Source organism: Equus asinus, chromosome 2 (genome assembly GCF_041296235.1).
Source record: "Equus asinus isolate D_3611 breed Donkey chromosome 2, EquAss-T2T_v2, whole genome shotgun sequence".
Classification (NCBI taxonomy): domain Eukaryota; kingdom Metazoa; phylum Chordata; class Mammalia; order Perissodactyla; family Equidae; genus Equus; species Equus asinus.
In genome coordinates, this window is record NC_091791.1 from 132866274 (window position 1) to 132890025 (window position 23752).

General features: G+C 53.8%; 1 protein-coding gene across 1 annotated transcript in view; it reads right to left on the minus strand.

Moving 5' to 3' along the window:
- Nucleotides 1-1465: 1465 nt before the first annotated feature.
- The window catches only part of SMAD6 (SMAD family member 6), a 72470-nt gene continuing 50183 nt past the window's right edge, over nt 1466-23752 (minus strand). The window contains exon 4 of the mRNA XM_014856216.3: nt 1466-2428. Coding sequence (XP_014711702.1) covers nt 1887-2428 — 542 coding nt within the window. The 3' untranslated portion in view covers nt 1466-1886. The remainder of the gene's footprint in view (nt 2429-23752) is intronic.

Sequence of the window (23752 nt, forward strand, 5' to 3'; positions counted from 1 at the left end):
GTAAGGCAGACACCCCCCACGAGCCTCTTTAGGGCAGAGCCTCAGTGCAGGGTGGTGCCCTGGGGTGTCCCGCAGTCAGCAGTGGCCAGCCCAGAGGCACCAGTGTGCCTGGGTGTGGGGACAGGATCAGCAGGGGTGGGGAAAGAGTCCACTGGCAAAGAACTTCAAGAAACAAGTAAATGGTGTATTTCTTGGAGGATGTGGTGGCCATAATCCCCACCTCCTTGGCATCCATTCTTGTGTGGTCCCTCCCACATCAAAGCACGAATGGTTTGTGTGATCAATACAGCAAAAGTGATGGCACGTCACTTCCAAGATAAGGTTACAAAAGATGGCAGCTTCCCCTTCGTCTCTCTTTTGGATCAGTTGCTCTGGGGCAAGCCACGCCATAAGCAGGCCGGTGACGAGGCCTACGTGATGAGGAACTGAGGCCTCCAGCCAACAGCCACGTGAGCTGGGAAGTGAGGCCTCCAGCCCCAGTGAAGCCTCGGATGACTGCGGCCCCGGCCGACAGCTTGACAGCAGCCTCATGAGACCCAGAACCAGAACCACCCAGCTAAGCTGCTCCTGCATTCCTGAACGCAGAAACTGAAACTGTGTGAGATAATGAATGTTAGCTGTTTCAAGCTGCTAAGTTTCAAGATAATTTATTATGGAGCAATAGATAATACACAGGACTTCTCAGAGCATTTAATATGCTAATCTAAATCTCCAAGGAAGATAGACAATGTAACGTTCCCCTTAGTTATTTGGCCAAGGAGGCCTTCTTTTTTGAGTTTTCTCAAGCGAGAAAACGGATTTAATATGGCTCTGGTCCTACAATTAGATGTAACTTCTAACCTTGATCCGGCTCATGAGCTAGTCATTTATCGTTCCAGGACTCAATTTTTCCCTTTTACAGAGTAGAAAGCCACTTGCCTTTGCATAAATCATGGACAAGCCCCAGATGGGCAGGTTCTGAGCTATTTGGTGAAGGGGGTAGGAGGGTAGCTTGTCTCCGTCCTAACAGGAGCTTCACCCTGGGGCTCAGTTGGGTTCTACAAGGTCATCTTTCCTTCTCGGTCTTTCTTCCTCAGGCCATCTCCCCAAAGTAGCGAGAAGGAGTGTCTTCTTTGAGCTGGTGTGTAGCTCAGAGCCTGGAGGGGCTGACCTGAGCCTTCACCACCCGGGAGCCCGTCCAGGCCGGAGCATGCACCTCCCCCCTCAGACGGGAGCGCTTCCCCAGGACGCATGGCCTCCTCTTCCATCCTGCGGACACACCACAGGCGAGGGCAGGAAGCAAGAACAGAACCTTCTCCGGCCTTAAGAGTAAACGGATCTCCTTCCTCCCATTTCAATTTATTCCCTCCCCTCTTTATCCCATAGAAGATTAAAATCAAGTTTCAGGATGCCTGATGGATGAGAAACCCACAAGCCCTGCGTGTCCCTCTTTGTTAAAAAGAAGACAGTTAAAAAAAAAAAAAACTATAATGCGAATACTTTATTATCAATGGGTGACTGGGATTAGCTTTTCGTCTGGGCATTAATATTTCAAAAACCATACACCAAACCCAGGCTTTTCCACCTAGCTCTGCTGTATCATTTTCTTAAAAAAAAAAAAAAATAACGAAGAGGAAGGAGGAAAAGAAGGAAAATATATCTGTATTGAAAGAATTATAAGCCAAAGTGCGTCTTTCTTGTTTTGTCCATATACACACATTGCACCATACATAAATAATTACATTGTAAAAATGACTCCATAATTACAAGTATAATATATATTTCCATATAATATATAAAACTTTATATTAAATCTAGGTAGATGATATCTGGGGGGTTCGTCCAGGGGGCTGTGTCTCTGGGCACCGGCCCCTCGGCTGGGCAGGCGCGGGCTGCCCGGGCGGCCGCTATCTGTGGTTGTTGAGGAGGACCTCGAGCCAGCAGGGACAGGAGGTGATGAACTGCCGGGAGTAGCAGGGCCCCCAGCCCTTGGCGAAGCTGATGCGCACGCTGTTGGGGTCATAGGGGCCGTCGGCGGCGTCGGGCTCGGGCCCGTGCTGGAGCAGGCCGGAGCGCTCGAAGTCGAACACCTTGATGGAGTAGCCGGGGGGCACCTTGCGCACGACGAGGGCGCGGCCGCCGGGTGCGTCCAGCGTCGGGGAGTTGACGAAGATGGGGTGCTCGCCACGGTTGTAGGCCCACACGCCGTCGGGCTCCTTGCTGAGCAGGATGCCGAAGCCGATCTTGCTGCGCGTGCGCCGCACCGACTCGCTGCGCTGCTCCAGGTTGAGCTGGCCCAGGCAGAAGCCACTGCCCTGAGGTAGGTCGTAGAAGATGCTGACGGCCTGGTCGTACACCGCGTAGAGGCGGCCCACACGTGTCCGGTGCTCCCAGTAGGCCACGCTACACCAGTGGCTCGGCTTGGTGGCATCCGGAGACATGCTGGCGTCTGTGGGGCAAGCACAGGGCACCGGGATGTTATTCGGGATGGGGAAGCAGGTGGCAGAGGGGAGCCGAGGTGGCACTGCGGCCTGGACAATTGGGGTTGGGTGGCGTTTCTAGCATTCAACACACTTGAGAGCACCTACTGCGTACCAGGTTGTCCTCAAGAAATTTAGCACACAGTAGGACATCCCCTTACCACACCACACACAAAGAAGACAAAGGCTATGAATCTGCAGAGAAGGCAAGGCATCTACTGCGTGCTAGGTTCTGTGGGTACACAGATGAACCACACCTGCCTGGCCCCTGCCCATAGCATTTTACAAGCGAGCAGAGAGGATCACCCACACACCCAGAGGAGGGCCTGAACAGGAGCGCCTACAACATCCCGGGGACTGGGCAGGCACTTCTTACTCTACACATGGCCTCGCTGTGTCCTGCAATCACTGTGGGGAGGCCACCTTCTCCTATTTTACAGATGGGGATCCAAGACTTGGCAGACACCAGCAGCGTGCCCAAGGCCACACAGCTAGGGAGGGGCATGGCCAGGGTTTGAACCTGGTCAGTCCAGCCTCAACCTGGACAGAGCGGGGCTAAGCTATTATGGGGCATAATTACCACTTGGAGGGGACTCAGGCATAGGAAGGCGGTGGGGGTGGGGTGGGGGGAGGTTGGCTCCAGGGTCTCTCCCAGCCGAAATCGTGGCCTCGAGCATTATGCCCAGTCTCCCAGGACCTGCCCCTTGAGTTGGCTCTCCCGGCAGGAAGGGCAGGTTTTCACCAGAACTGCAGGCACCTCTTTGAGACAGAAGCTGAGGGTCTCCCAGTGCTAAATAGAATCACCCCTCAGGGGCTCCAGAGTTTGCCAGCTCTCGCAGCTGTGTGCTGCTTCTCTCTGGGCCTCAGTTTCCCCACAGACAGCCAAGGGGTGGCCTAGATGATGGCTAGAGTCCCTTCTCACTCCAGCTTGGGGCGTCTCTGTGTGTCTGGATGAATCTAACAATTTTCTGAGGCCAGACCTGAGCCCGCACATATCCGGGGCCGGTCTCCAAGGGTAGCCCTATCCTCCCCGCTCTCGTGTGAGACCAGCTGCTCAGATTCCGAAGCCTTTTGACTCTGGTCTTTGCTTTGAGCTCACAGCTCTGAGAAGCAGGTGGGCACCCATGTCTGCCCAGCGAGGTGACATGTCCCCACACAGGCCCCCGGCTGGGGGTTGGCATGGAGGGAGAGGTTCTGCGGGAGGCCTGATAAGAACACAGCCAGGCACTTTACAGCTTGGCTTCTCCAGGAGAAACTGAGCAAAGTCCAGCCAAACCTGAGGGAGAAAACACTGCTAACAGTTCCATTCGGGAGCCGGGGTGAGGTCAGCTGTCTGCCTTCAGCCCAGCCCCGCCTAGAAGCCTCAGAGCAGCAGGGTGACGGGCCCCTGACAGCCTCTTAGGCACTGGGAGGCCCGCCTAGCCACCAGGCAGGAAACTGTGTGCCCGAGGGGCCTCCACCTGTAGGCTGCCAGCTCTGCCCTGGCCTTGGGCTGGGCACGGCCTCAAATGGCATGCCCCTCACCCTCCGCCTGGCATTAAGGTCCCAGCCACAGTTCCCCAAGCCAGCCCCTGAGGACATATCATTTTGCCTCACAGTCTCCATCCAGGCGTCTCATGGTTCCTGCTGATGGTCAGGGGGGTAGAGAAGAGGCCCTGCTCCCTGCCCTCCCTTAGCTAGCAGGCAGAAAGCCAGCTCTAGCCCGTGGGGGGTGACCAAGCTGGCCAGTCCCAGCAGGTAGGCAGTCAGGAAGGCCCCAAACCATTGGCCCTCTCTCCATCCATCCATCTGGCACCAGTCTGAGAGTTCCCAAGATCCAGGAAAGCAGCACCATCCTGGCCTGCCCATGAAACTCCAGCACCAGCCTTCCCACCAAGTAACAGGAGTTCCTTCAGTGCATGAGGCACAGAGAGGTGGGAAAGCAAAGCAGCTGTGCCTGGAGGATGCTGGGCGCCAAGCCACAGGCATCCCTGAGTGCCGTCCATGAGCTGGGTGCCTTTTTCGCCAGAGTCACCTCTATCAGCACCCCATCTCACAGGTGAGGAAACTGAGGCCCCTGGTGGCGCCCCAACTGATGGAGAGGGTACACAGGAGTGAGTGCTGGAGCTGGCATCAGTACCAGGCCACACTCTGGAGGGGAGCTCTTCTCCATGCTCCAGGCAGACTCCTCCCTGACCCCCATGCACTGAGCAAGCCCCTCCCCTTCTCTAAGCCTCAGTTTCCCTCTCTGTAACCACAACTGCTTTTATGGTCTGTGAGTCCTACAGGTGCTTACCCACAGGCCGCTGAGTCACTCCCCACCCCATAAATGAAAGGCCTTCACCCCCCAAGTCCTTGGCCTACAGTCTCACTGGTGAGGGACTCCTGCTGTCCCCTTTTTACAGACCAGGCTCAGAGAGGGCCACCCAGTCATAAAGTGGCAGCTCTGCCCCAGGGTGTAGCCGCTCCATTGTAAAAGCAAAGAAGCAGCTGAACAGTGGGGAGTGTGGGGGGAGGGTTCTGGGCTGGGGGGTGGGGCACTTCTTCCCTCCCAGCTCCCAAAAGGCTTTCAATTAAAAGCCAGGTGGGACTTCCTGTTTCCTCCTCTTAGCTCCTCCCACCTCAGCCAAGCCAAATGTCCCTCATCATCTACCCCCACCTCATCAAGACCTGTGTCCCCGGCCTTGCCTCAGTGCCCCAGTGCCCCTCAGGGGGATGGTATCCTGGGCTTAGGGACGAACCCCGTAGAACTGCCCTGGGGCCGGCCTGCCCCAGCCGTCTGGCTCGGGAACAGCGCCTGGGACACCTCCTGCGGCCTCTGGTTGAGCAGCCTGGGTGACACCTCATTGGGCCTGGGCTCCTGGCCAAGCCTTCCAAATTCCAGGAGATGGGCTGCCACCTCTGAGAAGCCCTCTCTGACCTCTCCCTCCTGTGTGCCTCCAGGCTTAAATGCAGCCCCTCTCTTGGCCTGAGCAGGTGTCAGTGCCCCTGGCTGGTCTAGACTCGCAGTTCGGAAGGGGTGGGGTCAGTCCCCTCTGCGTCTGTGCCAAGGCTGCCCGTACCCCTAGGGTGCTCTTGGGACACACTCCAGGCAAAGAGGAAGGAAGTCAAATACATCCCAAGCGTCACTGGGCACTCTGCCCTCACCCTCACCCCATGGGAATCCTGCGCAGCAGGTGGGCTTGATGGCGAGGACTTAGGTCTCAGGGCTGATCCCGAGAGCAAGCCAGAGAGGAGCCCATCACCATGCTTGGGGCCTCCCTGTCCACACCCTGCTCTCGGGGCTCCAGAGCTTGAGGGCCCCTCTGACCTCATCTTGTCCAGGGAGCCCCAACACTTTGGGCTTTCACACCAATGCGCTGTTCACCAGAGGGATTGGGGCGTCACAGGGTTTTCACTAGCTTATTTTGTCATGTATGGACTTCCCAAAAACCCCAAGACCATCTACTATCCCTGGCACAAAACAAAGTGTCATTTGATACTAACAGAATAGGTAGGACCTAAATCAGAAATTTTAGAGTTAATACATTTAGATTATAAGAAATTTTCTTATTTCTTTCACTGTGGACCAATGAAACAATCCTGAGACTGGCCTGGAGGAACCACTGATTGAGTCAAATGTCCTTGTGCCCCAAAGATGGCACCTGGGGGTATAGGATGACTCGCCCTGGACACAGGGTAGTGGGTGGCAGAACTGGGACCAGAGCTTGCCACCCCAGAATTCTAATCTACTCCTTATCACATGAGCCGAAAGGTTTCAGCGTGAGACAGATCTAAGCCTCTCATCACCGACTGGATGTGCGGCCGTGGACAAGCCGCTGAATGTCTCCAAGCCTCAGTCTCTCCATCTGTAAAATGGACTTACTCATAACCGAGTGCCTCTCTCACACAGTCTGTCTTTGGGTTTTCTGGAAACTCCAGAAGCAGATCCACTGGGGGCGGAAAGAAGCAGCTGTCTATTTATTGGTCTGAGTGCTGGCCTGACCCTTCAAAGGCCAGGGCTCCTTAGGGGTGTTGGGGGTCATGACCCAGGGTCACCGCCATGGGAGGTTACAAACAGGACAGTGGACAGCAATGCCCTTTGCGAACTGCAGAGCACTTTGCGGATGTTAAGGTTTAGCTCCTAGCCTGGCACCCGAGGTGAAAAAGGTGCTCAGTAAGCAAAGGAATGGAGAAGGAAGCCAGGGATAACTCGACCTCTAGAACCAAGGGCTGCCATTGCTATTCACACACACACTCGTGCATACATGCATTCGGATCTCGCGCAGGGTGTCCGATACAAGCTGACGTGCTCTCTGCGAGTGAGAAGGCAGGCACCCCCAACCCACGTCCCCTCTGCTCTTCCCACTCGCAGAGCCCCACTCCACCCACCACACCTCGTCTGCAGCCTGGGCTGCCACTCAGGGTGCGAGGGGACAGTCCCTTGCAGAAGATCTTTTTCTCCTGTGGCTCCAAGGCTGTGGTCTCGCCATCAGCCTAATTAGGAACCAGCTCCTTAATTGCAAATAAATACCGGGGAGTCAGACCGAGTGAACAACATCAAAGATGACTGCACTCTGACCAAAACTCCGGCTCACGAGCCCCTGCTCGGGGCCTGGCCTAGTTCCCAGCCAGACTCCGGGTCCCGGCTGGGAGGGTTCCGGGCCGAGGAGGAGCGGAGAGGCGCAGTCTGGCACTGTGTCTGGGGTCGATCTGGCAGAGTGGCACCAGGCCAGGGGTCAGGAGTCCTGCAGTCAGGTGTCCTGCCTCCTGGTTCTGATCAGACAGGTCATCTTCCTTCTCCTGGCCTCAGTCTTCGTGTCTGAACAATGAGCTCTGAATTTCCGTGATTTAGTGACCGTTCACAGCAGCTCTGCTCATAATCACCCAGATGTCCGTCCACAAGAGATGTGATGGACTGAATGTTTGTGCCCTCCCAAAATTCCTATGTTGAAATCCTAACCCTCAACGTGATAGTACCAGGAGGGTGGGGTCTTTGGGAGGTGATTAGGTCAGGAGCGGGGAGCCCTCATGAGTGGGATTAGTGCCCTTATAAAAGAGACCCCAGAGGGGCCGGCCCAGTGGTGCAGTGGTTAAGTTCCCACATTCTGCTTTGGTGGCCCGGGGTTCGCTGGTTCAGATCCCCGGTGCGGACATGGCGCTGCTTGGCATGTCATGCTGTGGCAGGCGTCCCACGTATAAAGTGGAGGAAGATGGGCACGGATGTTTGCTCAGGGCCAGTCTTCCTCAGCAAAAAGAGAAGGATTGGCAGCAGATGCTAGCTCAGGGCTAATCTTCCTCAAATAAATAAATAAATAAATAAATAAATAAATAAATAAAATTTTTAAAAAAGACCCCAGAGAGCTCCCTCACCCCTTCCACACGTGAGGACACAGCGAGAACATGGCCAACTAGAAACCAGGAAATGGAAATGGGCTCTCACTAGACGCCGAATGCGCCAGCACCTCGATCTTGGCCTTCCTCGTCTCCAGAACAGAGAGGAGCATGGGTTGTTTTAGCCACTCAGTCTATGGTATTTTTGTTCTATCAGCCCAGACAGACCAAGATAATGGATAAACAAAAATCAGGTACATCCATACCCTGGAACACGACTCACCAATAAAAAGCAACGAACTGCTGAAACACACACCAGTGAGGGGAACTCTCAAGTGATGGTGCTGATGGAGGCAGCCAGACACAGAAGACATGCTGTTGGTTTCCATTTACATGAACTGCGTGAGCAGACAGACCTAACCTGCGGTGACAGCATTCAGAACAGGGGCTCCCGCTGGGCAGCAGCGACGACCGGGAAGGGGCGTGAGGGGACTCTCTGGGGTGATGGAGATCATGATTGCTACAGCGGGAACGCAGGTGTACACACTGTCAGCAATCACGACCTGTGCGCGTAAGAGCTGTGCGCGTCACTGTGGGTATGATGCCCTGAAAGAATGAAAATGAAGACTGTGGGGATGTGCTTCCAGGCCAGCTCCTTGGGGCTGTCCTGGAGTGGCCTCAGCAGGGCTCCGCAGTGGCCCAGGGGACAGCCCCTGTGTTTCCAGGCCGGGCAGGGGGCCCAGCCTCCGGGTGGCCCCACATTCCTGCCACCAGAGGGTGGTGGATGCCTGCGGTGGGCAGGAAGAGGCTGGCCCACAATAGGCCCAGTCCCTGGCCTGGAGGAGCCGGCCCCTCCAATGGTTGGCATTCCTTCTTCCCGGCCTCTCTGCCCAGTGGGTGCTGCGAGCCCAACGTGTAATTTTGTGGGGGTGCTGGGGCACCGAGGGGGCCAACTGCAGTCTGGGGAGGCGGGGAGAGCTGAAATCCCAAGAAAAGCCTTTAGCTTCTTCGAATCAGCAGTTTTCTGTCAAAACAAAGGGCAGGAACGTTCCTGTGTGCTCCCCCGTGGGCTGCACGCTCCAAAAGCCTGAGCACACGCGATGCAGCTTGTTTTCCTCGTGACTCCCCCCTTTCCATTTGGCCAAACCGCCTTGGACTTGGTCATCCTGCAGAAGGAACCGGAGATGCGCCCGGATTAAAGTCTCTGATCCCTCAGACTCTAAGGGAGCCGCTGGGGGCATTTGCAGGAGGCCGGGCCCTTCTGGTCTCCAGGGGCCTGGCCGGGCCACTTATGCCCCTCTGTGTTCAAAGCCTTTGCTGCCGCTCCACTCCCTCTTGGGCAGGGGAGCCTCCCTGCCTCTCCGGGGGCTGGATGGAAAGAGCCAGTCCAGCCACACCTCAATGAGCACAACCCAGACCCCACCAAGAGCCGGGAAGGGAGACTCGGAGACCCAGAGGCCCAGAGAGGTTAAGTGACTTGCCCAGGGTCACTCAGTAAGTTGGTGGCAGAGCCAGAGAGCAGCCCAGAGCTGGCTTTTCCAATTCCCTTTTCACAGGGCCATGCTGGGCCTCCTGCTCTCCTGGAAAACTCCTTCCTTCTGTCCCCTGTCATGCCTGTGGCTTCAAGTTCCCGTCCAACCGGCAGCTTTTCATCTGCGGCTCCTAGGCCTGGGAGTAATTACGTGGCCCTGCATCTAGTTAACCTAACACCCCTTTAAAAGCCTTGTTTGCCCATTAGATAAGTAGTTTTTGTTATCAAACTTAAGGGGAAAAAAGGAGTTTCCACTTAACCTTCCTTTGTCATTTTAAGCTGCAGAAATGGCTTCGGGTTTTGCAGCAAGTCCAGAGATGCAGCATTAATTAGAGGCTCTTTTTTTTTCTTTGTTAAGGGAGGGGGAGACCGGCCCTTTATCCACCGGGCTCCGGCAGTAAAAGCAGAGAAAGAATGTGCACGGGGCCATGTTAATGGTCAACAGCTTAGAACTAGCCTCTGCTGAATGCTTTCCAAAAGCAGGGCCCAGCTGACAGGAGTTTCCTCTTATTCGCTCCCACCCGCCCCTCCCCACCCCCCACCTCGGCTCCAGCACCTCTGGCTCCTAGAGGAAGCCAGGCTTCCAAGAGGAAGTTCCTAATCGGTTATTACATCACGGGCGGTCTGGCCACAGCCACAGCCTGCGCAGGGTCCACCTCGGGGGCTCTTTCGGCCATTGGTCTCCGGGGCCAAGCACTGTGCTTGCTACCACCCTCCAGGCAGTCAACCAGCCACTCTGCTTGGGGGCTTTTCCCCCAAGATGGAGTGAGACGGAAGTGCAAAGGGAGAATGCTAGCAAGGCGGGGAGTGAGGCCAGGAAACACGCAGTCCACGTGACCAAAATTCGTGATTTTGCAGATGCAAAAACTGAGGCCCAGAGAGGTAAACTCACTCACCAAGGTCACAGCAGAAATTAGCAACCCGGCCGGGAGCGGTGGGGCGTCTCCTACCACAGGGCTGGATTCAGAGCAGGGGCCCAGGAGCAAAGCTGCCTGCATGTGAATCCCAGCTCTGCCACTCACCAGCTGTGGAATCTTCGGTAAGTGACTGGTGGCACCCCGCCCCCGGGCCTCAGTTTCCTAATCTATAAAATAGGGATGCACTCAGGCTTACTCCACCAGGCTGCTGGGATTAACTTCAAGTGCGTCAACGCCTGGTTCAAAATAAGCACTCCCTAAGTAACAAATATTATTATTTTTACTAATATCATTACCACCATACAGTCTTATCCGTCTATATTATTTGTATACATTATTTAATAGATTGAGTCAGCCTGTATCGTTTATAAGGGTATTCATTTCAGGTGATAATACCTGCAAAGATAAGATGTGCCAATGGAGTTGAGAATCAAGGAGAAGTCATAATAGTAGCAGCAGTAATAATAATAATAAAATGAACCAGTCATTAATAATAGTAATAATAATATGCCAGCCAACATTTAATGAACCTTTACCAAAAGCCGGGCAGAGTATGAAGCACTCTGAAAGCACTATCTCCACATACTGTTGATCCTCTCCATCCTTCCCACCGTGAGAGGAAGGAGCTGAGGCCTGAGAGTCAGGTAACGTGTCCACAGTGCTCACCTAGGAAGCCGCAAAGCTGGGATTCGAGTCCACATCTATCCTGGCTTAGAGACAGGGGACTTTGCATCACTCCCGTGGGCATCCCTGTGGGCTGCAAACCCCCAGAGGACTGCCAAGTAATGGCACAGGGACTGCGTTGTAATAATCCAGCCACATCCACTCCAAGCCGGCACGTGGAAGCTCTAAAAAGACTGGACATTCACAGGGGTCCTTGGATGTAGCCATGTGAGGGCCCCTGCCCACCTTCCCGGGAGGGCAGGGGCGTCTCAAATAGCATGCCTTGTAACAGCTATCTGTGGCCTGCTGTGCAGCCCTGCAAACACATACATTTTGGTTTTTAGGTGTAGTTTCTCCCACACTCCCAGCCCCCTCCCCAACACTGAGCATTTTCTAGAGGCGCTGCGATAACCAAGGGCTGCTAACCCTGGCTGAGTCCTGGAGGCAGGGAGGACGCAGTGCTCTCTGCTCTTCATCCCTTCTCTCTTTTGAACGTCCCCATTCTCAGAGGACAGACCCCCCAACCGGGGAGGCCACACAGCAGTGCAGGCCAGGAGGCCCGACTCTGAGCCCACCCTCTCTCTGCCGGCCCTTCGTGCTGCCCATCTGCTCCCTCTGCTCTTTTGGGAAGTCCTCGGAGCACCCCCCCCCGCACCCCCTGGAGGGTTTGGGAGGGACAGAGGTATATGGACAGTCAGTGGCCACCTGCGGGGCCCTCCAGGAAGGCCTTTCTTTCAGCCCTGGCGCCTTGACCTGACCTGCTCGGCCCCTCATCTCTGGTGGAACAAAGTGGCAGCCTGGGCTGAGGTGGGTAAGGTTTCCATTCTTTTATCTCATGCAGCATTCAAACAAATCCTGAAAAGATGAACTCATCTGGCAACCCTGACATAAAACAAGCTTTCACTGGGGATCTCACACACAGGCCTGCTCAGCATCTCCTCCAAAGACACTTTCCCTAGGACCTACTGCTCCGGCAGGAGGAGGAAGCTGGGGCCCCGCTTCCATCAGCATCCATCTGGCCTTCCTGCCCGGGGAGCAGGGGCTTTTCTGCCCAGGCCTCAGTGGTCTGTGGTCCAAGCTCCCTTCTTAACAACACTGCAGGCAGCTCCAGCTTCTGAGGGCCACACTGAGGCTGCCATCAGATTGATCTCCTCCCTCAGAGCTGATCGATCAGACTCCGCACCAGAAACACTGGCGTGCCTGCCCACTGAACCTCCTAAAGGAACCCCAACCATCTAAGCCAGAAAAGACAAGATGCCAAGGAAGCAGGGCAGGGAAAGCACTCAGACCTCTGGCAAGGAAGTGAGTGGGGGGATTCTGGTTCCCTGTGCCCTGGGAGGGAAGGACGGTGGAGAGTGCCTGCGATGGGGGAGACAGCGATCAGCAGTTCCTGCAACAAAAGGCTCTGAACTTTGCTCCCATTCCAAGTCCTTTTGTTTTATCACCAAGTCAGCCTCTGAGTCTGTTTGTTTGTTTTCTTACCCAGAGACCCCTGGGGTGGGAAAGTCTGGCTTTTCATATTGCCCCTGGAGAGATTCTAAAATAACACTATTTGTGCAAGATAATGACGCTGGGGACCTGGGTCCCCAGGAAGGAGGCCCAGTTGTGAGAAGGGAAGGGGCCCCAACTGCTCCCTGCCTGCGGGGCTGCACTGCTGATGGCCCCATTCCTGAATTCACACACAAACCCAACCCCTCCCTGGTTTGGGGGGTTCTTTTCTTAGTCCGCTCTGCGTGGGTTTTCGTCTTAGGCTTTAAGTGCCACAGTTTGCTGAGTCCACCCAACTTTGACTTTCCTGTTGAATCTGAGACCACAGAGAACGAAATCAGCCCTTTAGGGGTTCAGATGGGGACAGCCTGGGAGCGTGTCAGAAGTGCAGGGAGGCTGGTGTGTGGCAGACGGCGGTGTGCTTCAGGAAAGCCCCTTTCTGGGCACATTCTCGCCCTGCAGACTCCCAGGGCTGGGAGAGTTCGGGGCCCCTCTGTCTTTTTTTTAATATCCCAAATACAATTTGAGTTTTATTAGCAAAGCTCCTGCCTCAGACTTCTACTTGGACGCGATCTGAAGCGATCAAAGCAGAGTGCCTCAACACCGCCCTCACTCAGCCTGTCTCAGCTTCAGGCGCAGGAACCCACACTGGTGCAGACCCATCCCAGGGGCTACCCAGGTGAGCGCCCCCAGCCCCACTCCTCACATCCCTGGCCTCCCTGTCTCCTGCTGTGGGATCCCCTAGCATCCTGTGCCTTGGATACCCCACTCTCTCTTGATCTGGAAGGCTCCCTGAGAATACGGGCAGCAGAGAGGGCTCTGTGACCATGGGCAGGTAGCTACATCTCTGAGTGCCAGGACCAGCTGCGTAACTTTTGGGGCCCAGTGCAAAATGAAAATGCAGGGCTCCTTGTTCAAAAATTACTCAGAATTTCAGTGGTGAAAGCAGAGCATTAAAGTGAGTGGCAGCCCCTTCAGAGCACGGGCCCTGAGTGGGGCGTACGACACAGCCACAAAGGCTGCTCTGCTGACTCCTGGCTTCCTCTCCCATAATACCTCACTCAGAGGGTCGAGGGGGTGCGTGAAGCGCCCAACAAGAGTAACTGGCCCTCGATGAGTATGAGTTCCTCCCCCATTCCCCAGTGTGTCAGATGCTTGCTTAACCATCAAGCCCCCATGTCACCTCCCCCGACAAGCCTTCCTCAGTCCCTGGATCGGAACCTCCTCTGTGACACTCTACTTTGTGCTGTCAGCAGGAGGGCATGTGGCTCCACCCCATCCACCTGCGAGCAGGCTGGCCCGGAATTAGGCTGCACTCATCTCTGCCCCTCCTCCCCTGGGACCTGGCACAGTGCCACCAAGGGTGCACTCAACAATGGGGCACTGAATGGAATTTTACCTTTGATTGCTGGGGTTTTCCCAGGTTTGAAAAGGTGCAGCAGCTGTTCTGTTCCCATTACACGGATGACACCACTGATGCCCAGAGGCCAGGATGTTGGAGGGGTGGCAGGGGAAGCAGTGTTCCCACTTGCTGATCCTCATGATGCAGCCAATGGAATGCCAGATGAGCTCACTATGTGCAAGGATTGTTTCCGTGGCCCAAAAGAATTTTTTTTTAAAAATCACCGAAAACCTACAGTCATCTCATCTGGTAATGAGGGTGGATTTAGTTTCTCTGGCTGGCTGAGTCCATGAGGGTGAAGGGACCAGGGAGCACGGCTCTGAATGGAAGGGCCAAACGACAGGGTCGGAGGCTGGTTTTCTTATTTGCAAAGCTCTCAGAAAGAAACCCCAGCTAACACTGGCCTGCTGTTATTTATCCACGAGACAGCATCACGTAACCTTTGCAAGTCGAATATACCGGCGTTGATTTACACTAAAGATGCACCTTGGGATAAACACCCCCAAATTAAATTCCCAGAGGCGGGGGCATTCAATTTTAAAATAATCCTTGCATTAAACCCCATCCTTGAAAATATCCTTTTATAACACAAAGGTACAGAACCCATGCCTCTTTAGTGAAGGCAGAAACATACATACTGAATTTTCTTAAAGTGAGGGTTGCCTGGACCATTCTTGTATATTTCTGGAACAAACAGGAGTGCTTTATCATAAGCAAAAAGCTAATATTGACTGGAGAGATCATTAAGCCACCATTAAATATTAGTATTTGCTGTAAAGAATACAGTAACATGAGATTTCAACGTTCCCTGCAAAAATGTTGCAAAATGACCCACCCGTTGGCAGAAGCTCACTCCTGCAGCCCGGTCTCCTGTTTTCGGCTGTGCTACTGTGTGCAGGTGCAGTGACTAACTGCTTGGTGCTGGCCATGCACAAGCTCTAGCTGCCTGGAAAGGGATGGCTTGTCTGATCTGGGGCAGGAGGTGCAGAGAAGAGAGGGAGCCAGTCAGTCTGTCCATCCCATCAGGTTGGCAGGTGGACACAGCCCCACAGACCTGGGCCCCATGCCTCAACTCCAAGTCCAAGACTGGTTTCCAAAGCAGGAGGAGGCCACACTTGGTTCCCATAGCCCCTGTAGCCCAAGCCAAGAAAGTGGCTCCATCCCCATCAGTGGTGATGGTGGGATGCTGTTTTCAACTGTGGAAGGTTTTCCAATTCGCCAGCCCATTCGTAAATGACCCAATTTTAGGTTATGGAATCTAAAACTCAAGAGAGGTTGGGTGACTGCCCCGCCGTCCACAGGGTTAACGAGGAAGTAGGATCAGGGCTCATCTGTGTCTTCTGAGGCTGGAGGTGCTCCTTCCACTGTCACTGCCTCCCGCCACGCATCTGGGGAAGGTAAGCCGTCACCTCAGTAACAAGTTCATATTTCTCAAAGTAATTCTTTAGCCTGTGTCTGGATACACATGGGCACACGCTGCATGACTCGAGTCAATGCAGCAATAATGCAGGGGCAATGGTCGCACCTGTCAACTGTACTTCTCTTTGCTCTTCTATTCCCAAGGCTAACTTCTCAGCTAAGAGGGGCACATGGCTTTTTCTCCATGATCCCGTTCATAATACTTGATTTCTTCTAGAAAAGACAAGGGACCCAGGGAGACAACTGGGCTGAACCCAACTGAAGGCAATGCCCATGCCTTCTGGAACCATGGGGAAGCCTGAAGGGCTCTTGGGGAAGGGGGTTGAATAATTGTTTCTACCCTAGCAAGCAGCACACACTTGGCATGCACGGGCCCAGCAAACATCAGCAGAAATTTGCTACGTAAAGACCCTGCTTAGAGCTGCTGCAGGTGCCTTGTGCCACTGCCAGGTCGTTACTGAGATCTCATCTCCAGGCATCCCATGGGAATCCAGCTGCTCTGGAGCACCGACTGTCCACACATACCATCTCATTTAACCCAGGGAACAATCCTAAATCCTAGGAGGCAGGTATCTTACAGAGAAGGAAATGGAGGTGCAGGGAGGTTAAGCCCCCTGCCCAAGGACACATAGTCAGTCAGCCAGAATTTGAACCCAGGGTAACCAGACTCCACACCCACTCTTCCTTCCATTCCTCCTTGCAGAGTGAGACCTGGTGGGCGCTCAACTTCTAGCCTACACCTAGTTCCACCAGGTGGTCAGGGCAGTCCCTTTCCCTGCCGTCTCCCACGGGTGTGACTTGTACCTCCCTCCAAGGCTGGCGCCTGCCATGCTGCCCCCCACCCTTTCCCCCTCCCTTCCCCATGGGCACAAATGGCCCTGCAGGCCGCCAGCGTCTGCATTCCTGGAGCACATGCCCAAGTCGGGCCCACTAAGGAGGATCCCGAGTAATTCAGCCCATAAATCAGGGCCATTGTGAATTTCCCTTTTAGCCACAGGCAAAGTCAAACTTTTCCTTCCCCCACCATAGTTAACCACTCTTTGTTCGCTGTATCTCTCGTGGCTCCGCCTGGCTGGGGGCCAGCTCTCAATTATTAATTAATCTGGGAGGCGCAGGTTGCATTCCTGGCCACCTAACCACTTCCTCCTCCTCCTTGGTGGGGAACTCGCAGGCCAGGCCCTTTTAGTTACAGAGCGTCTCACAACATCCCAGCCCTATCTTGCAGCCATCGCTGCAAGAAAGGACAGCTTAAAACCAGATTTAAAAATAACAGCAGAAAACCCAAACACCCAGAAGTCTCCTTTCCAACTCCATCCCACAGCACCAACCCAAACTCTGTGCTACCATCCTCATAAAACCATGACAGGCCTCGGTGGCTCGTCTGTGAAATGGGGATACGTTCCCCTGACACACAAGGCTGCTGTGTGTGCGTGTGCAGGAAGCGGGTAACTGGTGAGCCCTCTCCTCTGGTAATTCTCACTAGCCAGAAACGGAGACACCAGGACCAAAAGCTAAGAGGCCACGGATCCAGAGGCCGGGCTGGGGAAGGCGCTGCCTCTAACTTCATCGGCTGGCTTTATCCTCACCAGATGAAGGAAAGGGACAGGCAGCCAGGTGAGTGAGGCCAGGAGAGGCTACAGTTGAGTTGAGGCATCTTCCGCAGTGGTGAGGAAGAGGATGGAAGTGTGAGCTCCTCTTTGTCTGGGCCAAGCCTTTGGGAGGTCTTTGCATGGGTAAGCACTCCAAGAAATTTGTGATCGATGGAACAAGGGGACCAACCTTGCTGTGGAACTTAGCCCCCTGTGGCAGTGACGTTTAACTGTGAATCCGAGCACACTTCTAAGATCAGTGCTGAACCCTTGGGAGAAGCGGGATCTTTACTTCCTAAATGTGATAAAAGTTTTTCCCTCTTTTAAGCTACAAATTAGCATGGGCACCTCATGTCAGCAGTAATGGTTGATGCTAATGCTGGCTGGATGAATGTCAAAAGCCGTTAAGACCAGTGAAGGACAAAAATGAGAGAGGGAACAAATAGAATCATAAACCAGGAAAAACATTTATTGTCGCGGGAAACTGTCATCAAGTGTCCTGTGGTATCTTCCTCCTCCCCCCCCCACTCCCCTGGCCCCACAAACACCCCAGAGCATCTCAACCCATCCCGGAGTGTCCACAGAGCTAGTCCAGCTCCAGCAACTCAACTCCTTAGGGGACAGTCTAGGAAAGATGTTTGAAATCTCATGCTTTATCTATGCCACAACGTCTGCTTTTGATCTGAAAAGACAAATGATTTGTCCCCCAAGTCTTCATATAATATCAACACCCTGGGGAGGAAGGCACACTTTTGGCTTTCCTCACCCTAAATACTGAGGCTTTTGGCTAAAGCACACATACTGCCAAGATAAATTACTATGCACATACCATATAAAGTGCCATTAATTAGGATTCATAAATCCAGACTTGGTAATAATTCCGAAAGCAGCTGGGTTGAAGTTAAAAAAAAAACGTTTTGATAAACAAATGCAAAATATAAATAAGGTTCAGGGGAACTGTTTATCCTACTAGCACTGTATAAACAACCGGCGACCAATTACAAATCACCCTGATCTGTTCACTAAAGCAGATCGCCCAATGACCTCTAACAGGAAACATCATCCAGTTAGCATCACAGTCTATGCTATTTGAAAATCACAAAACTGGGTTTCTTAGACAGTATCCTTTCCATTCCCCCACCACCCAATCTGCCTGAATTGGTGAGCAGTCCCTGAGTTGTCAGAGTTCCCTTTCTGTGTATCTGGAAAGGAAGCCACTTGGAGGTTGACCCTCCAGCGCCCCCAGACCCTTCAGCAGTCGCCCAGGAAGGAGTGGTAGCCTTTGGCTCCAGCATGCCAACATGCCACCTGGTTATCTTCATGCCCATCTTAAAGAAGCAGGGCTTCCTAGGGCATTAGGCCAGGGGACCCAGCAAACCAGGGTGTTTCCACGTGACAGCGGGTGGGGAGGGGCCCCGCCCCGCATGGAAACCCCTCAGGCAGCGACTGCAGGAGGTGAACCAAGGACGCTTACACCTCCTCCATGATTTACAAATTAGCCAGGCCTCATGTTTTCTCTTTGGGAGGAAATGGCATTTTCACTCCGGGGGGTCAATGATGTTTTCGGAGGAGCAGGCGAGGTGAGGGGCCCACAGATAAGCCTAGGGAGCATGGGGTGGCAGGAAGAGGCTGCGGGCAAGGAGGCTGGGAAGCTGTCAAGCTGAGAGGGTGTGTTGGTCCTGGCCCGGGAGGGACAGACTGCAAGGCCCCAGAGAGGCAGGCAGCGGGCCAAGCTGGAAATACCGAGGGCTGCTCCAGCTCGAGGAGACGGCCGTGCCAAGTCGGGGAGGCGGCACTGACAGGGGAATGGCAGGTTCCGGCCGGGCGGGTCCCCAAGGCCACCGAGTCAGGAGCAACCGCCTGTGTCTCTGGGCACGTGGGTACTGGAGCCACGCCAGGGAGACCCAGAGCCGCCAGTCTCCCTGGGGTGCCTCTGTCCTGGCGCTACCCCACAGTCTGCCAGCCTAAGGACCCCTGAGGAATGCACAGCCCCTCTGAGTGCCCCTGACCTTGGCTAGGGAGTGAGACCCAGCCTCCAGGCCAGAAGATTGTTCTTCTCCTTCCACCTTCCATCTCCTAGTTCCAGAGGTGACCACTGCCCCTGCAGGGCCTGCTGCTACTGCCCTCACGGGCATTTCAGACATCTTCTGGACCACTAAGATCCTGACAGCACCCACTGGTGATGGGACCAGCCTCAGAGGGGTTCCCACGGCTAGTAGGGGCCTCTCTGCTGTATCCTTCGGGGAGAAGTGGTCTTGTTGGGCAGGAAAGCCAGGTGTATTGTAGATGCCTTTTCTCTCTCCCCCTACCAACTCCTCTGCACCTCCCTGTAGGGCTTCAGAAATTGCCATCGGTTCAGATCAACAGAAATACTGAGGCTGGGGCTGGCCACATACATGCATCCTGCCACCAGACGGAGAGTCTGACACAGACAAGATGGGTTGCACAGTTGACCCGCAGTTTGATCAGAAGGATCTTCATCCACAGGTTTGAAATCTGAGCATCCACTTGGTTCAGCCCTCTCCCTCCTCATGGCCTTTACAGACTCATTTATAAAGACTTACCAAGAACCACATCCTAGCGGGTCATTCACGCCAGAGTCTGACCATCTCTACCTTCCCAAAGCAACCCCTCCTGACCGCTCCCACCCAGCCCAGAGGGCTGCCCTGCCCAGGCTTCAAACATGTGGAGCTCCACCCTCAAACCCTGAAAGCAAATTCCCTGAGGGGAAAGAGTGGGTAGGATGTTTTCAAGAACCACTCATTGTGGGTTTGGGGTCCAGCCAACATAAGTGCCACTGAGATGCAAGAAGAGCATTTGCTTAGGAGACTGGGCTCCTCTCTCACGCTCACTGAATGCCTACTGTGTGCAAGGATGCTCCAACACAGGCTCTCCAAAGGGATTAATAACTCTGTGGCGAGGGAAGTGCTGGAGGCTGAAGTGAGGAGAACATAACGGAGATGTCAAAGGAAATCAGAGAGACTCTTGCTTTTGTAAACATTCTTTCTGGTTAGTTCCAAGTTATTTAGTGGGCTATACACACGTATTTTTCTCCTCAAACCAAAATAGCCCTCCCTAAGACTTCCAGTCTGAGGGACATAAAAGGAACAGCATAAACATTCTTTGTAGCTGGCCTATAGGAGGCGAGCACTGGCCCGGGCCCGTAGCTAACTGCAAGGCTGTACGAACCTCACTCCCTGTGACCCCTGAGGGTCATTTCCCGGCTCCCACTTCAAAATGGACTCTGTCACCTGGAAATCCACCCACCACGCCAGTGGGTCATGTGACTGTCTCAGAGTTGAGGGTGGGGGGCACGCCACTCTTGGACTACTGGAACTCTGAAAATCATAGGGTGCTGTGGGACATACTGTGTAACAGCAGCATCAAGTTTATTTCAAAGAGAAACTTGGGGGGAGTTAAGGGAACCTAAGGGATTCTTGGGGAATTGCTAAATGTCAGGGCTAGAGATTATTCAGCCCAACCTCCTCTCTTCACAGAAGAGGAAACTGAGGCTCAGAGAACAGAATCTCTTGCCAGAGGTCAGGCAGCAGGGCTGGGCCTCACAGCTAGGGCTCCTGCCTCTGAGGAATGACTTGGTCCTCAACACCACGGGGCTCAAGGAACAAATAATCCTGATGAGTTCGGCCAACATGAATTATTTTCGCAAAAGGGTCTGTTTGTTTGTTCTTGTGGGTAGCAGGGAGAGAGTCCTTCCTCGCATCGCTGTCGGAACGACTCCCCGCCTCTGCCTGAGAAATGACCCGCCCCGGCTGGCCGGCACCACCACGGACTCTCAGGCAAAGGATGTGCGTTGCAAAAATGGGGCAAAGTTTCCTATTCTGAAGATAACATTGTAAGACACAGGAAGTCTGCGAGCAGGGCCTGCGTTTCCAGAAGGTCTCTGCACACCCATTCGCAGCCACTTCTATTGTACGGGGTTTCTAGAGATTCAAGGCTGGGGGATGGGGAGGGAGGGGAGGGATGGTGCAGCCACAGCCCAGATCAGAGTCCAGACAGGGATTCCAGTCGCCCAGGCTCACGCCCAGGCTCACGGGGCCTCCAGGCACCGCAGACCCCTCTCCCAGGCCGGCCTTCCTCCACTGAGAGAGAAAAGGGTTAAAAAGCCAGCGTTTCCCCTTCTTTGGGCCTTTGCGTCCAGATTCCCAGGCCCCGCCCCTGGAGATTCTGATTCATGGGTCCTGGGTGGAGCCCAGGAATCTATGTTTTTAACAAGATTTATGAGTCCCCTTTTCTGGCTCTGATATGTCACAATCCCACAAGTGGAGGGTTCAACAGCCTGGCATGGCACTGAGAGAGCCCGCTTCCTCGAGGGAGGAATGACAGGGGCAGGAAGGAGACCAAACCAAATTGACTTCCCAGCAGTAGACAGCCATGGAGACCGGCAGGGAAGGCGACACTCTGGAGCCACCTCGGATGGCCCTGACTCAGTGCGTCTGGGCGTGTTCGAGGACGGGCCCTCGGGACAGTGTGCACCTCCGCAAGGGAGCTGGAATCAAAGACCTCAGTTCAAATCCCAGCTCTGCTCCTTCCTGGCTGTGTGTGGCGGATGAATGGCCTTAGCCTCTCTGGGCCTCGGTTCCCCACCTATGAGATGGGATCAAGAGCACCCACATCAAAGAATCATTGGATGGGAACTATCAGACTAATAGCTGACATGTCCTACAAGCTCACCAGGTGCCAGGCCCACCTAGTTCCCACAACCACCCTAGGAGATAGATGTTACCCACTGCCCCATTTTACAGACGAGGAGGAAACTGAGGCCTCCTGACCAATCCAAGGTCACGCACTGGTGTGGGGCTGGTGCCGGGATTCAGTTGGACGTCTCTGCTCCTGGTGGGTGTGCAGCAAAGATGCTGCCTTCCTTCCAGGGGCACTGCCGGGGAGTCTACGCCACACACACCATTCTCCTGGGGTGCCAGGGGACCAGACCACCTCCACTCCCGGAGCTCCAAGTCCAGGCGTGGAGACGTCACGACTACACAAGAGCGTTATAAATGGGGGGGCAGCAAAGCAGAGAAGGGTGGGCCACCAAATCCAGGTAGGGCAGGAGGACCTCTGAGGGGTTGGGAGGGATGGGGAGGGACAGGGGCGCTCCAGGGGCAAGGACACACAGGCAGGAGGCGATGGGGTGAAAACAGGCTCTGTGGCCAGGTCACAGAACCGGAAGGGCTCGTGGAGAAGGAGAGTCTGCACAGGTTGGCTGGGACCACACCACGCGACACCTTGAATATCCGACTCGGGTTGAGCTCTTGTGTTGTGTTGTGGGCACAGGGAGCCACAGCAAGGAGGTGAGCAAGGAGGGAAAGGGCCTGACCAGTTCTCCTCTGTTTCATGGGTGCACCCCCCACACCCCGACAGACCACTAGCAAGGGCAGGGACCCTGCCTACAATGGGTGTGGTTAATACTAGAAGACAGGTGGATTTTATAAGGGGGAACTCTAGGACTGTACAAAGCGCCCAGTGCTGAAGACACAGAGCTTTTTTTCTGGATTTTTATTTGTCAAGCCCATTTAGAGATAAGCCAGACTACTCTGATTAAAAAAAATCCAAAGAGTGAGTGAAGACCTGGTACAGTATAGTGCGACAAGCATCTGTAAATACACACCTCAACAAGTGCACGGTGTTGTTCAAAATTCTCTCTGTCTACTGGACCTGTCAACTTCTGAAAGCACCATGTTATAAAGTCCCATTCTTCTGGGGCTTTGTCAAATTCTCTTTTATTTCTAGCCATCTCTGATTTAGATATTTCAAAGCTATGTTGTTAGGTATATAAAGATTCTTGATTATTCTATCTTACGGATCGTTTTAGCTTTGATCTATGTCAGGGGTCAGCAAAAGCCAAATCTGGCCCCCCACTTGTTCTTGTCAATAAAGCTTTATTGGAACACGGTCATGCTAGTTGTTTTATGTATTGTCTGTGGATGCCACACGGCAGAGCTGAGCAGCTGGGGCAGAGACCATACAGCCTGCAAAACTGAAAATGTTTACCATCCGGCCCTTAACAGAAAAGTTGGCCAGCCCATGATCTATGTAAATTTGCCTCTTGGCTCCTTTTCATGCTCTTTTGCCTAGAACTATATTACCTCATATTAGTACTACTGCACTTTCTTTTTGTTTAACATTGACTAGTCTATCTTTTTCCACTCTCTTTAGTTTCAACCTTCCTAGATAATTTCGTGTAGGTGTGTTTCTTCTGGAAATCCAGCATCTAGTTGGATTTATAAAAAACACAGTCTGAGAGCTTTTGTCACATTTATTGTCACTAGTGTTTAGACTTGCCATATTGTTACATGATTTTTTTTTAATCTACCACGTTTTGTTGTTGTTTTCATCCAGCTGAGTTTTAGAGTAGTTAACCCTCAGAAGGAAAGTGGGGTGGGGAAGAAAGGTAGACTTCTGCTTTATCAGTTTATTTTGAATTTTATATAAAGAGAATATAACTATATTACTGGTGTGATGACATATTACCTTATATTTGATAACAGGAGAGTTTTAAAGAACCAAGAGTCATGAATATACAAGGATCCATATGATGAATTCTTCAGTCAACAAAAGCATCCGCCACACTTTCCTTGCCACCACACCCACCCGCAGACAACACACACAAAGGCAACAGCAACTTTATATAAATGGAGTTTCTATAATGTGGAGTTGGCTTCGAGGAGGGTCCCCAGCCCTCTTGGTCAGCCTGACCAGCAGTCTCTCTGGGCCCCAGGACCCTGCTCCCTGAGGTCACCCAGCGTGCCGAGGTGGCTGTCCCTCGCCGGGCCATCTCCCCATTCACAGAGGGCTTGTCCCCGGTGCCCAGGCCATCACAGTCCACCCGCGCCTCTGCTGTCCTGCCAGCACTTCCCTTGCGGCGCGGCGGACATCCTGGCCTCCAGGCCGGCCCACGGGCCCCCAGCACTCAACTGCTGCCCTCCCCCCACGGGCCCCCTCCAGAATGTCCTCTAGCCCTCTCCAGAAGGTTG